At 39.3% G+C, this 12,468-nt stretch overlaps 1 protein-coding gene across 6 annotated transcripts in view; it reads left to right on the forward strand.

The window, feature by feature from the left end:
- The window catches only part of EVC2 (EvC ciliary complex subunit 2), a 74,621-nt gene that overhangs the window by 19,938 nt on the left and 42,215 nt on the right, over positions 1–12,468 (forward strand). For all 6 annotated transcript variants that reach the window (XM_065836521.2, XM_065836519.2, XM_065836520.2 and 3 more), the window contains 2 exons: positions 3,809–3,943; positions 5,449–5,600. In XM_065836521.2, coding sequence (XP_065692593.1) covers positions 3,809–3,943; positions 5,449–5,600 — 287 coding nt within the window. The remainder of the gene's footprint in view (positions 1–3,808; positions 3,944–5,448; positions 5,601–12,468) is intronic.

Here is a 12,468-nt window from a genome sequence, read left to right on the forward strand (position 1 = left end):
CTGGATAAAGATCTAGTAAGATTTAAAAGGATTGGACATTTGCATAGCTAAGAATTATGCTTAGAATTAAAATAAATGCCTTTTTTTGGAAACTCTTGGTCTTAAACGTATAAGCCATGCAATAGCTGACTGGGTTAGGAAAATAGCTTCATGAATGGTTTGCTGTAGAGTTCAGTGTGAATTGATCAGCAGCAGCTGGTGATGTTTAACCTAAGACTGTAAGCTACATTGATCTCAGCCCACTGTGAAAATTCCTTTATATCTAAAACCTTTATAGTGTTGGTTTTTATTTTTTTGTTTTGTTTTGTTTTTCTTTCCCAACCTGAACTTGATAGTTAGACCTCAACAAGTTCCTGGGGACTATTCCATAGCTAGGTAAAATTGGCTCAGCTGCATTTGAAATTACTAAGTGAAGAGGTTTTGTAATTAAAATGTGTGGTAAGGGTATGTGGAGAATACTGTTAATTTTTGAAAAATAAAGCCTAGGAATTATGGAACACATCATGTTTCACATTCATAACATTTGCCTTTGGGCTGTGGCCAAACATAAGGTGTTCCAGAATTAACAGAATGGAATCAGTTTGTGCAAGGAAATTACAATCAGCTGAAAAAGGTGTGATGTATTGTATTTCAACCATATCTTCAGCAGGCATAAATGCTCTCAATAGCAAATTTTATTTATTAAAAATCATTATTTCAACCTGTTCATGGGTGTGATGAAGCCAACACTCATGTGTGACTAAATGTTGACTTTGGGGACAGAAAAGAGTTAATTACGTAGTCATGGCAGTGCCATACTAAGCTGGTCCCATTTTTTTTCACGTGCTTTGTTTGCACACTCTGCTATTCTTTAAAGTTTTACAAACCCTGTGGATTTTCTCTTCTGTGCCATTGGAAGAAAGTGTTTGGTTGCCTGTGACAAGGTAGTTTTGTGAGTTATGGAAAAAAATATGAGTGTTGCTGAGTGTCTGTGCCAGATGCCTTGCACAGCACTACAGAGGCTGTGAGTACCATGTGCCTCTGCCCTTGGCTGGGTGGTTTTGATGCTGAAGAGGTAGCTGTAGTGAAAAGGACGAAAGGAAGTTCTCCCATCTGAGCACATTGCATGGGATGAAAGATAATAATTACTTGGATCTGATTTTTACCAGGCTTGCTTCCCTCAGCATCCTTCAAATCAGTTGGGAGCACAGCAGTTACTGAAAAAACTTGGTCCTGTAATGCCTGTTCTTGCTATTGGAGTGGCTTTAGATGTTAGCTCAGGATATGGGTTTTGAGGCTCACTGATGTGTCAGTGGTTTGAAGGTTGGCCTGCAGTGCCAACACTGGTCTCACACTGTGGCTTGTGGGGGGGCTCTGGCACCTGCCCCACAGAATCTGCTGTGATGCTTTCTGATGCCATTAGGTGCCTGCTGTGTCCTCCTGCTTGGGTTTGCAGCCGCCCAGGGACATAGACTGTCCTTCCAGAACACATTGCCTCACAGATAATTCCCTGTCCCTTTTTCATGATCAGAGCTTAACCTCTAACAGAACTGCCTGTTCAGGTGTAGAGTGTTTGTCCCATCTTAGGTCCTGCCTTTTACTTAGAAAACACAGGATTGTTCCCTAGCCAGTGCCTTTTCTCCATCAGAACTTAACCAGCTTCATTTCAGCTTCACTGAACCCATAGGCTCACCAGATTCCTGCTTTCCCCAGAAGCCTGAAGAGATCCCTACATTTCAGAGAGTGCTTGAAAATCAGACAAATGCAAGTGAATTCAGACAAAATGATGAAGCAGTTCAAAGCAGCATTTTTTTCCTAAGTATTGTCTACCACATCTCCTGTTTCTTGAAAGCAGTGGGACCTCAGGCAGAGCCTTGGTGTGGCACAGCTCAAGGAGAACCCTTCTGTGATTCTGTCTTGGCCACCTAGTGCAACTGGAGAAGCTGGGGACAGCAGGTTGACTTAAGAGGAATTGCACTTTTTCCAACTCACACAGAAATGTTTGTTAGCTCTGTGACTGTTCAAGGGGTATGGGCTAAAACCTTTTGATCTGTGAAGGGAGTAAACACTGGGTTAGGAAAAGGAGTTACTTAATATTTACATAATTGTAATTCAAGATGAAATTATTTTGATGCAAAGTGATGCAGCTTTAACTGAGCTCATGACAGGGAACTAGGGGCAATGCAGAGTCAGGGGAGGAGAGAGCTGGTGCTGATGCTCATGTAGATGTGCTGGGTGTCCTTTGTGGTTGGCCGTATTACAGGGGAGTGTAACAGAAGCAATTGGCCAAAGTAGTAGGAAGCTACATCAAGAAAATCTTTCAATATGTTGGTAGTGACACATGTAACCGGGAAATGAACGTGTTGCTCCCCTTTTCCTTTTCTTTCATGTTTCTGTTTAAAACTTAAAGATATTGAAAGGTATTAGAAGGAATTCAGCACATGGCTGGCTTACTCAGATAAATACGTAGTCCCAAGCAATTTTAATGAACCTCAAAGTGCTTTGAGTTTAATTATTTTAGACTAATCACATTAAAAACCAAAATAAAACAGTAAACCAAACCAAACTTACCTCTGCCTGTCAGAGCAATCGTTGATTCTACATGTACAATACTGTGAAGTAAACTTTGGATCCTCTTGGAACTGTGCCAGTGCCAAATATTAGCCTGTGTTAACATCTTGATTATCTCCTTGATAATGACATTGTCACCTAATTCAGCTGAAGTCAGGTTTAAATCAATGAGTGCTGAGCATCTCCAGCAGCTTTGAGGACTTGAGCCTGGGAAACCACAAAGTCTGATGTGAAGCAGTTCCTTTCAGTTAGACAAATGACAGCAGGGAGAGAAATACTATGCAGTAAAAGGATAAAATTCTACTGTTAAATTGGAATAAATCCTTTTCAAATTGTGGACCACAATTGATTATCACTTCCAATGCAGAATTATCATTGACTCCATGTAATGCTCTCAGGTTTCTGCTCCAAGTGATGACCAAATCCAGCTTGCAAGCAGCCTGTTAATTATTTACACTTTCTAGTCTCAGCAGAGTGCTTAGTTTGTGGTGAAACATTATACTAATGGCTGTGCTATGCTTTTCATCCAGAAATCTCAAAGAATTAAACAAACACTGAATTAACTTTGCTACATGAAGCATGAAATAAAAATTAATTTTTAATGCAATTCAATTTGAAGATTAAATTAAGAGCTAAAGTGAAAGTCCTACAAAGTTGTTAGCTGGCTCACAGTTCTAGTACTCCTGTTATTCTTTTCTCACTCTGGCTCATGCAGAAACTACAAGGGTGCAAACAAATTGGGTGGTTTTGTCAGCTGTCAGTTACATATTTATTCTGAACCGATATCAGTGCAATTTTCTTGTGGTAATTACTCAGTTTTATTGAATTGAGAAATAGCCATTAATTGAAGGTAGCCAATATCGGACTGATTTTTCAGAGGCTCTGAGCAACGTCAAGTACCATAAATTTCAACGAGACTTAGAAGAGTTTGGCAACACTGGAAAACAGGCTATTAAGTACAGGACACCCAAAAGTCACAGCACCTAGAACAATCTGTGGGAGTTCTGTTGCTTGGAGTTACACAGGGATTTGGACTAGTTGAACACAATGAACCATCCTCACTTGAAAATCTATGGGAAATAGACACTTGTTTGAAAAGATTGATAAAAATATAATTATAACTCACTGCTGAGAAACGCTGAAGTTTTGTGAAGCCATTTAAAAATTAGGTACCATGTTGCTTAGAGTTATAATCTTTGAGTCTGATCTTTAAATCTATTTAAAATATAATTTTAATAATATGGTGTTTTAATTTCAGATTTCATACAGCCATGCCATCCATGCTTTGGGGTTCTTCATTGCTTTTTCTGTTTCCCTTGTATTGACATGTGCTGGTTTTTTCATTGTTTACCAAACACAAATATTAAAATGGAATTTCCATAACAAAAACCAGGTGAGTCATACTGTCTGTAATGGCACTCTATTTAATTTATTTCATTGATCTTACCTGATGATATGGCTTGTTAACTAATACATATTATCTAAAGAGTATTTGAAGATAATTAAATAGCCACGAGGTGATGGATTGGATTCACAGGTAATGTAATCCCTACAACCTCTAATCCTTAGCACAATCAGATTTAGAGGGGTGTATAAGAATGATAATCTGATCAAAAGATCTGCTGTCAGGAGCTGCTTCAGACTGGAGCGAGATTACCCTTTGGTTATTCATATTTTTTTTGTCTTCCTCCCTTCCTCCTCTCTTCTTCATCCCCGAAAATGAGAGAGAGGAAAGGTGTCTGTGGGTTCTAAGCAGTTGCCCAGGGAGTAGACCACTTACCTCAAGCACAGCAGACTTGGGTCCAAATTGTATTTCAGATTATCAGGAATAGAGATTTGAATTTACATCTTAGTGCCTTGGATATGCCTTAGTCTCTTGAATTATTGACCAAAACAGTTGGGTTTGAGGATGGAGCGTTCTCAGTGTTCTTTGTCCAGGCTGTGTTGGTTTCGAGAAAGTGTTTCAGTCCATACTGGAGAGAGAAAATACAGTCTCTGATGAATATTCATCAGGTTGGCCCAAGTTCCAGCCCTTGCTTCGACTAATTTTTTAGGAATTTATTTAAAGTGGGACAGCTTCAATGGGAGGGAGCTAGAGACCTCAATCAGAATGTTGCAGTGGTTGGAGCAGTCCCCTAGTAGCGGTGTGCTCAGAGGTATGAACCCCTCCTTTGCTCAGACAGTGGTGGATATCCCATCCCTCTGGACAGAGCAGAGTCACTTCCAGCCTTATTTTCTGCAGTTGAAAATTACTCTATCAACAAGTCTTATTTTTTTTATGCCTGAAAATATAATCCCTTTAAATGAAAAGCATGTGCTTTGTTTCATTTTACATAAAAAGCTGTGATAATGAAACCTTAAAAAAGGGCCAGTTTGGTCCTAGGATGAGACATTTGTACTGTTTTTTTGTGTGCTATTTTTATTAGCTCTCAGTCTCAAGGGAGTCTCACTGAACTGTGAACTGAGGCACTTCCATCATTCATAGGATTAGCTTTTAATTTTGTTTGCCTTGTAATACAGTAATCTTGCCATATGTAATTTCTATACCATAGTAATTTTTTAGAAATTGACCTATAAATTTTGTAAGGGAAGATAACCTCCTAGAACGTTTTCACAAGCCTACTGAAGTCAATGTAAAGTCTTCTGTCTTCTCCATTCATTTCTTCATTCATGTTCTGGATCAGTTACATACAAAAATTCAGCCTGAAACGGAAGTAGTATATTTGATTTTAGATACATATCTGAATTGTACAATCTCTTTATACCCTTCCACCTTTACGGTTTGATGACAAGTAGGAACTTTCTCACCCAGAGTTACCTGCAATAAAATTAGATCAGATGCTCAGTGTAAATTTTTCTATAATCTGAAGCTTACTTTTTTTTTTTTTCTTTTTTTAGGAGATACAGCATGATCTCAGTCAAAATCACAAACTGGAGCATTCTCTATTTAATTCAGGTGATCTCTTCAGTGAAGATATAATTATGAATGATAAAATCATTGATATTCTGTCCTTTGAAGAATCTGGCAACATGCTTCAGGCTTTAGAAGAGTAAGAACTCACTGCTATTACATTACATTTGTTACATTTATTATCAGCCAAACCTTTGAACATGTTTTGAGTAGCTACCTTTTAGTTTTTCTTCATATTATCTGTTTACGTATATGACTGCCCTACTTTAGGTTTTTGAACTGTATTAAATAGCTATCTATGGGAACTGAAAATTGTCATGTTTCATATTGCTTTACCTGTAGAAGTCACAACTCCATCTAGGCCTTAAGCATGCAAGTTTCCCAACCCAAATTAACATATACTTTTGCTTAGCTGTGGTTCACTAAGCAAAGGGAAACTTTTCTGTATGTACGAAAATGTTGAAAGGGTGTATTCTACTGCTGCTGAACACATTCTGTTTTCAAAAGGGGGTGCCAGCATTGCCATGTAGCAGCATGTTTTGGAAAAACCTGAATCAGAGTCTAAGGGGTAACAGTTCGTAGAGCTGCCAGAACAGCACCACGTACCTGCCATCGGAGAGACCACTGGGTAGACCAGAGAAACTCTCCTGATGTTGAAAGGCCGGTCAGGGCTGTTTGACAGAAACATGCCGCTGTTAAAGGTCATCTGTTCTTCAGCTGAATTTGATAAAAAGGTCTGATGTGAGGACACAGCAGATTTTGTTTGTTCAGTCTTACTGTTAGCTCCTGGCAAGTCAGGTTACAGACAGTATTATGCAACTGTAAAGTCTGCAGAAGCTGAAAAGGAGAAGTTACGTGACCATGGAAGTAATTTGCTTTCTCAAAGGGTAACTAACAGCATTATTATTTCCTGCATTTCTTTGATAATTGAGATCCTATCTCTGTAAATGGCGTATTGGTCCTTGCTTTTATAACTATATAGCAAGTCAGGCTTTGAGAAGATTTGTCCTGAAAATCATTATGTGACTGTTAAGAAGAACAAGATGAAACATTTTTTTTAAACTCATGTTTGTTTTAATTTATTTCAGGGATAGTGAATATATAACTAGTTTGAAAAAAAATACTGGACTATTTTCAGATATGTTGTGGTTTAGGGAAGTAAATATTCTTGCAAGCCTTTGGATAGGATTATTTTTATAACTGAATTATTTCTAAACCCATAAACCAGGATTCATTTCTTGGTTTGAATATGTATCCAGGGACTTTTTATATTCATTCACAGTTAGCACAACTGTCTCTCTTGCTTCCACTTCTTTCCTCACAGTTTCTATCTTGTCTGCCTCTTAGGAGGTAGAGCATTGCAGTGAATAAAATAGATGCCCATTAGCAAACAGTCACTAACCTTCTCCACCTTCTGAGTTATCTTTTCCTTTTTCCAGGATGAAGATAGTAGATGGACCACAAAGGCAGGCAGAGTTGCAGTGGTTCCTTCTACAAAAGATGATTGAAAAGCTGATGGTTGTTACTGTGAAGGGCTCAAATCAGCCTCTGTCTGTTAGCAGTGGATGCTTCCTAATCCCTATTTAGATTATCCCAATTCTTCTATATTTTTTTAAGTTTTAAACTGGACCTTCTGATTCGTTTTCTGTTAGGAGATGACACACAGATGCACTTACCATTTATTTTCCATTCTTTCCCTCTTTTTATTGGCACATGTTGAATATGTGTATTCAGTCAGTACATACCCATTCCTCTCTCATTGGTGGTGCATTTTATCTGACTGAATGAGGATCTCTGCCATGTGAACTCCTACACAAAATCCTACAGCCTGGAGTTACCTTTTCTACTCAGGGGTGAAAAAGAGCATTTCTAGGCTATGATTATTCCCATCCTAAAGTAGACTTCCAAAAAATGAGTTGTATGGGAGCTGTGCCCACGGACCCTGAAGCCTGAGCTGATTAGCCTGGCTGTAGGGATCTGGAGGTGGGTGAAACGAATCCCAGTCTTGCAGACTGGTTGCTAAAATGGTTAAAGCATTGCTTTAAAGCCTGTATTAGATATGTGCAATATTGGTTTGCTTTCTTCAGTAGCTATAATATAATACACCCCTTCTTTTATCTCTCATTGTTAATGCTTTTATACAATATCTAGCTTAGGATGACTCCTCATCTCTTAGTGTTGGTTCCTAATTCATTCTGCAAGTTGGAGTAAAGCTGGCCTTTAACTTCTGACCTATATTACTTGAAGGTTTCATTTTAGTTTGCACTTAATAAACTGTTGTACATTATCCAGGTTTTTACCTGATTCCAAAGACAAAGTGATGTGCCTTAGGAGCTTCTATGACAGTGATCTAGACTGAAACCAAAATCCTTCTTTTTACTGAATTGCCTGCTTTAAGGATAGAAATTTGCAAAACATAATGGAACAAAGAAAGATGGTGCATTTTTGATTTATTAATGGATAATTGAAGTCAATTTGAATGGATTCTGCCCTTGAATGAAATGTAATTTTACTAGTTGTGGTCAGAATCAGTTTTTCCACAGTGTTGCATTTTGTTTTATTACATTCATCATCACCCAATAGAATAGTTGGGTTTTCTGTACGGAGCTGAGGAATGAGGTTTGTATTGTCTCAGAGGAGTGGCAGCATACTGAGGATAAGAACTGGGCTTGTATTTTGCATGCAATTCTTTTGTGTCAAATGTATACCAATATGGATTTTGGCATAACGATCCTTGTTATTATTTGGGGAGGCAAAAGTGTAGAGGCTTTTGTTAGAGAGCTTTTGATACTTTAGATATTTTCAACCAACCAACATCTTACTTGTATACTAGTTTAATAATTCCTTCTGCATGCGTTGGTGCAGCTATTTGTTATTTTCTCTGCATGGCTTACATGTAAGCTTGCCAACATAGTTGATGTATTCTTTTTAAATTGCACTGTGATAGTAAACATGGTTGGAATTATTCTGGTGCTTTGTTCTTTTGTCCAGATACAAATGAGAAAATTACTCAGAAAAGTAAGAGCCATGTGATTCTTTTGTTCTCTTTACAACATTTAGCTATGTTAATAGTCCGTGCCTTTTACAAAGTGACAGTGCCAAATTGTTTAGCAAACACATTAAAGACCACGTGTTCAATATTTATGGACAGGGACATCTTTGGAGTGTAAACAGTTCGCAATGTCAGGAGGATTGGATAGAGAACAAAACATACTTTAAATATTTCATAAGGAAGCTTCTTAGTTACTCATTTGGTGAGTTTTGTCTTAATAAGTCATATTCTTGATGTACATTATGCAGCAAAATAGCTTGGCTTTTATTCTCAGTAGGTTCCTTACCGTGTATATTCCTGAATATTGGCCCATTGGCAATGAATGCTGATGAGAAGCAGCTATGTGATTTGAATATTTGATGTGCACACTAGAAGATCGTATTCCATAAAGTTGTGGGTCTCTTTCTGTATGTCTGGAAAAGAATATGAAGAGAGCTAATCAGTTTGGGTTTGTGTCCAATGTGATAAAGTCTGTCCATGCTCGTAGTCTCAGAAGATGAAGGGCAACTTAATTTCTTTAAGTGTCTTTCCACTACTATAACTTTTCTTTTTCATCTTCCTTTTGTGCAGCTATGCTTCCTTGAGTTTGGCAGAGCTGTAACTGAACCTGAACCTACTTGCTGAAACACAATACATACTGCCAATTATGCTGGAAAATCACAAAGTAATATGTATGCATTTCAGCTGATTTTTTTCTGATGGTAGAGGGCATTGAGGTCAATGTACTAGAGAACAGGATCAAACTGTCTCCAGAAAACCTTGACAGAAAAGTCAAAAACCATTTACTATGATATTAGAAATTCTCTTTTTCTTTCTAAATGTAGATTTCTTACTGTACATCTCATTTTAATTTGCTATGGAGCTAATGTGTTTTTTTTTTTCACCCTGAATTCAAATGGAAAGTAAGAATAAAAGATGCAATTGTCATAGCAGCTAGGCTTGAATATTCTTACATACAAAATCGTGAGACAGAGTTACATGGTTAATAACAAAAAAAAATATAGAGGTGCTAATTTGTGTAGTTCATAACTTTTGAAAAGTGTAATCAAAAGTTTAGAGTTTTTGAAGGGAGGGCAATGTGTACAATGCAAGAACACAATAATAAATACTAATCACATGGATGTAACAATAAGGTTCCAGTATAGGTTGGGGAATGACTATTAGAGAGCAGTGTAGGGGAAAGGGACCTGGGGGTCCTGGTGGACAGCAGGATGACCATGAGCCAGCACTGTGCCCTTGTGACCAGGAAGGCCAATGGCATCCTTGGGTGTGTTACAAGGGGGGTGGTCAGTAGATCGAGAGAGGTCCTCCTTCCCCTCTACTCCGCCATGGTGAGACCCCATCTGGAATATTGTGTCCAGTTCTGGGCCCCTCAGTTCAAGAAGGACAGGGAACTGCTGGAGAGGGTCCAGTGTAGGGCAACAAAGATGATTAAGGGAGTGGAGCACCTCCCTTATGAAGAAAGGCTGAGGGAGCTGGGGCTCTTTAGTTTGGAGGAGACTGAGGGGTGACCTTATTAATGTTTATAAATATATAAAGGGTGAGTACCACGAGGACGGAGTCAGGCTCTTCTCAGTGGCAAACGATAGGACAAGGGGCAATGGGATCAAGCTGGAACACAAGAGGTTCCACTTAAATTTGAGAAAGAACTTCTTCTCAGTGAGGGTAACAGAGCACTGGAACAGGCTGCCCAGGGAGGTTGTGGAGTCTCCTTCCCTGGAGACATTCAAAACCTGCCTGGACACATTCCTGTGCGACCTCACCTAGGCGTTCCTGCTCCAGCAGGGGGATTGGACTAGATGATCTTTTGAGGTCCCTTCCAATCCCAAACATACTGTGATACTGTGATACTGTGATACAGTGAATAGACATGGAACGAACCCCAAACCATGCATTTGTAGTTCTATGTTGTGATTGCTGTTATGAGCTTGACAGATGTGTAAACTATACATTTTTTTCCATCAGAGAAACTCAAATGCTTAATAGGTGCTAGGAGTCAATAAGGCAGGGGAACTGAAGAAAACGATTCATTTGAAATTAATGAATACATATCCCTTTTCATCTAAAAAATGTCAGTTTTCTTTGATGTTGGCTAACCATGAAGAAATTGTGTTCAGAATTATATGGGTCATTTCTGCTCTGCACCCAGAACAATTTATCTCATCCAAAAAAACAGTCTGCTTTTGAGAGCAGTACTGTTAGTGATGCTTTACTCCATGTAATTTTGAAAGAAGGCTGGTATCTCCTACTGTTTCTGTCATCTGAATACTCACCCTGTCTGAGTAGATCAGAAGAATCTGAGTAGATGACAGAAAAGTTGGACGCTTCTCAGGCATTAATGCATAATGCATATAGCCATAATATTTATTTATGCTTTTGATAGTATCCAGGCTGAAGTTGGTGCTTTTAAAATCAGCAGTAAAATGCATGATAACTTCACTGGAAGCAGGACTAGAGTCTTTTTAATGCTTTTTTTCCATAGTAGATTTTGAGTGAAATAGCATTTCCTGAGCTATGTTGCAACAGCTGTATTGTAGCTAGCTGTATTTTTAAAATTGTTTTGCTGAAGATCACTGATTTATCAGTTTTCATACTTTCTGCAATCAAAGCAGAGATTTTCAGTCTCTTAAATGCAAGATTTTTCAAATGTTTTTTAAACAGTTTAATTTATGAATTGAAATACCTTTGATTTCTTTATATTGTTGTGGAGAGTTAAAGGAATTTGATAGTGAAACTGCTGCCAAGTCTAGTGCATGTACTTCTGGCAGGTTTTCATGAATAATTTTTTTTTCTGAAGAGCTACTGGTCTCTCAGCTCAATTTATCATCTTTTTCATTTCTGGTTTTGTCAGCATTCTGACTTTTTCTGGAAAGCAGAACTTAACCCGTGACTCATCCATGTGAAAGCATCCTTAGGTAATCGTCACATACCTTTCTTAGCAATTTTATCTGTTAACGGCATGTCCTGTATTCCGGGTCGGCTCATGATTCAGCTGTACTCACTTTACGCTTAGATGCATCAGTGTCACAGGACTGATGGATGAACTCCCCCAGTTCAGAGCTGGCTGCAGGCCAGTACAGCTACTGGTGTAGCACAGAGCATCTTCAGACCCCGTCTAACACAGGCGGGCTGTGCCCAGCCTGGCAGCAGGCAGAGACCAGGAGAAGCAATGCAACCTGCTCCGGCATGGGACGGCTGAAGAATTTGAGCAGCCAGTGGCTGTTGGTGGCCGTTCTGACCTCGTACCATTACTTCTGCTTCTACTTCAGTGCAGTTTTGGTCTCCTGCAAAGATTTGCACCTCATCACGCTGCAACCTGTATAAATCCCTGCCCTGAAGTGTTTGCAGTCTCTGTTGTGATGGGACCCAGCAGGAGAGTGTGGGAAGCAGAGGAGGGAGAAAGGGAGGGAGAAACTGAAGAAGCTACAGCACCGCACACAGTGTCCACATGGACACAGCAATTAAAGCAAAAAATTAACAAACAAACAAGCAAAACCAAAACAGTGAAGGAAACAAAACACAGCCCAGTGTACTGATATTGTTTTACTAACCTCTCAATAAACAGATGATTTAGGAAACAAAAAACAACTGCAGCTGAAGACCTTTGATGGCTTTCTCTGCTTACTGTAACCAAAGCCAGCACTGGCACATGCTGCTTCACGTCTTGGCTGTATGATTCTCCCTGTCTGATGCTCTCTCCGTCTTCACTTCTCTGAAGCGTGACAAGGCAACACAGATCATAACAGTTCTTTTCTCTTCCTCACTGCACCTGTCCCATTGGCGCTGTGCCTGTGGGTTCAGGAGACGTGCTGCTCTGGCTCTGGTGGTGGCAGTGGGTGCCCTGGGCTGGGGGCAAGTGTGTTTCTGTCTGTCCTTCCCCAGCTGTGTTTTTCTCCCCAGCAGGAGCTGGTGCAGCTGCTGTGCTGTGGTGCTCCAAGTCACGGCTGCAGCATGG

This window comes from Patagioenas fasciata, chromosome 4 (genome assembly GCF_037038585.1).
Source record: "Patagioenas fasciata isolate bPatFas1 chromosome 4, bPatFas1.hap1, whole genome shotgun sequence".
NCBI lineage: Eukaryota > Metazoa > Chordata > Aves > Columbiformes > Columbidae > Patagioenas > Patagioenas fasciata.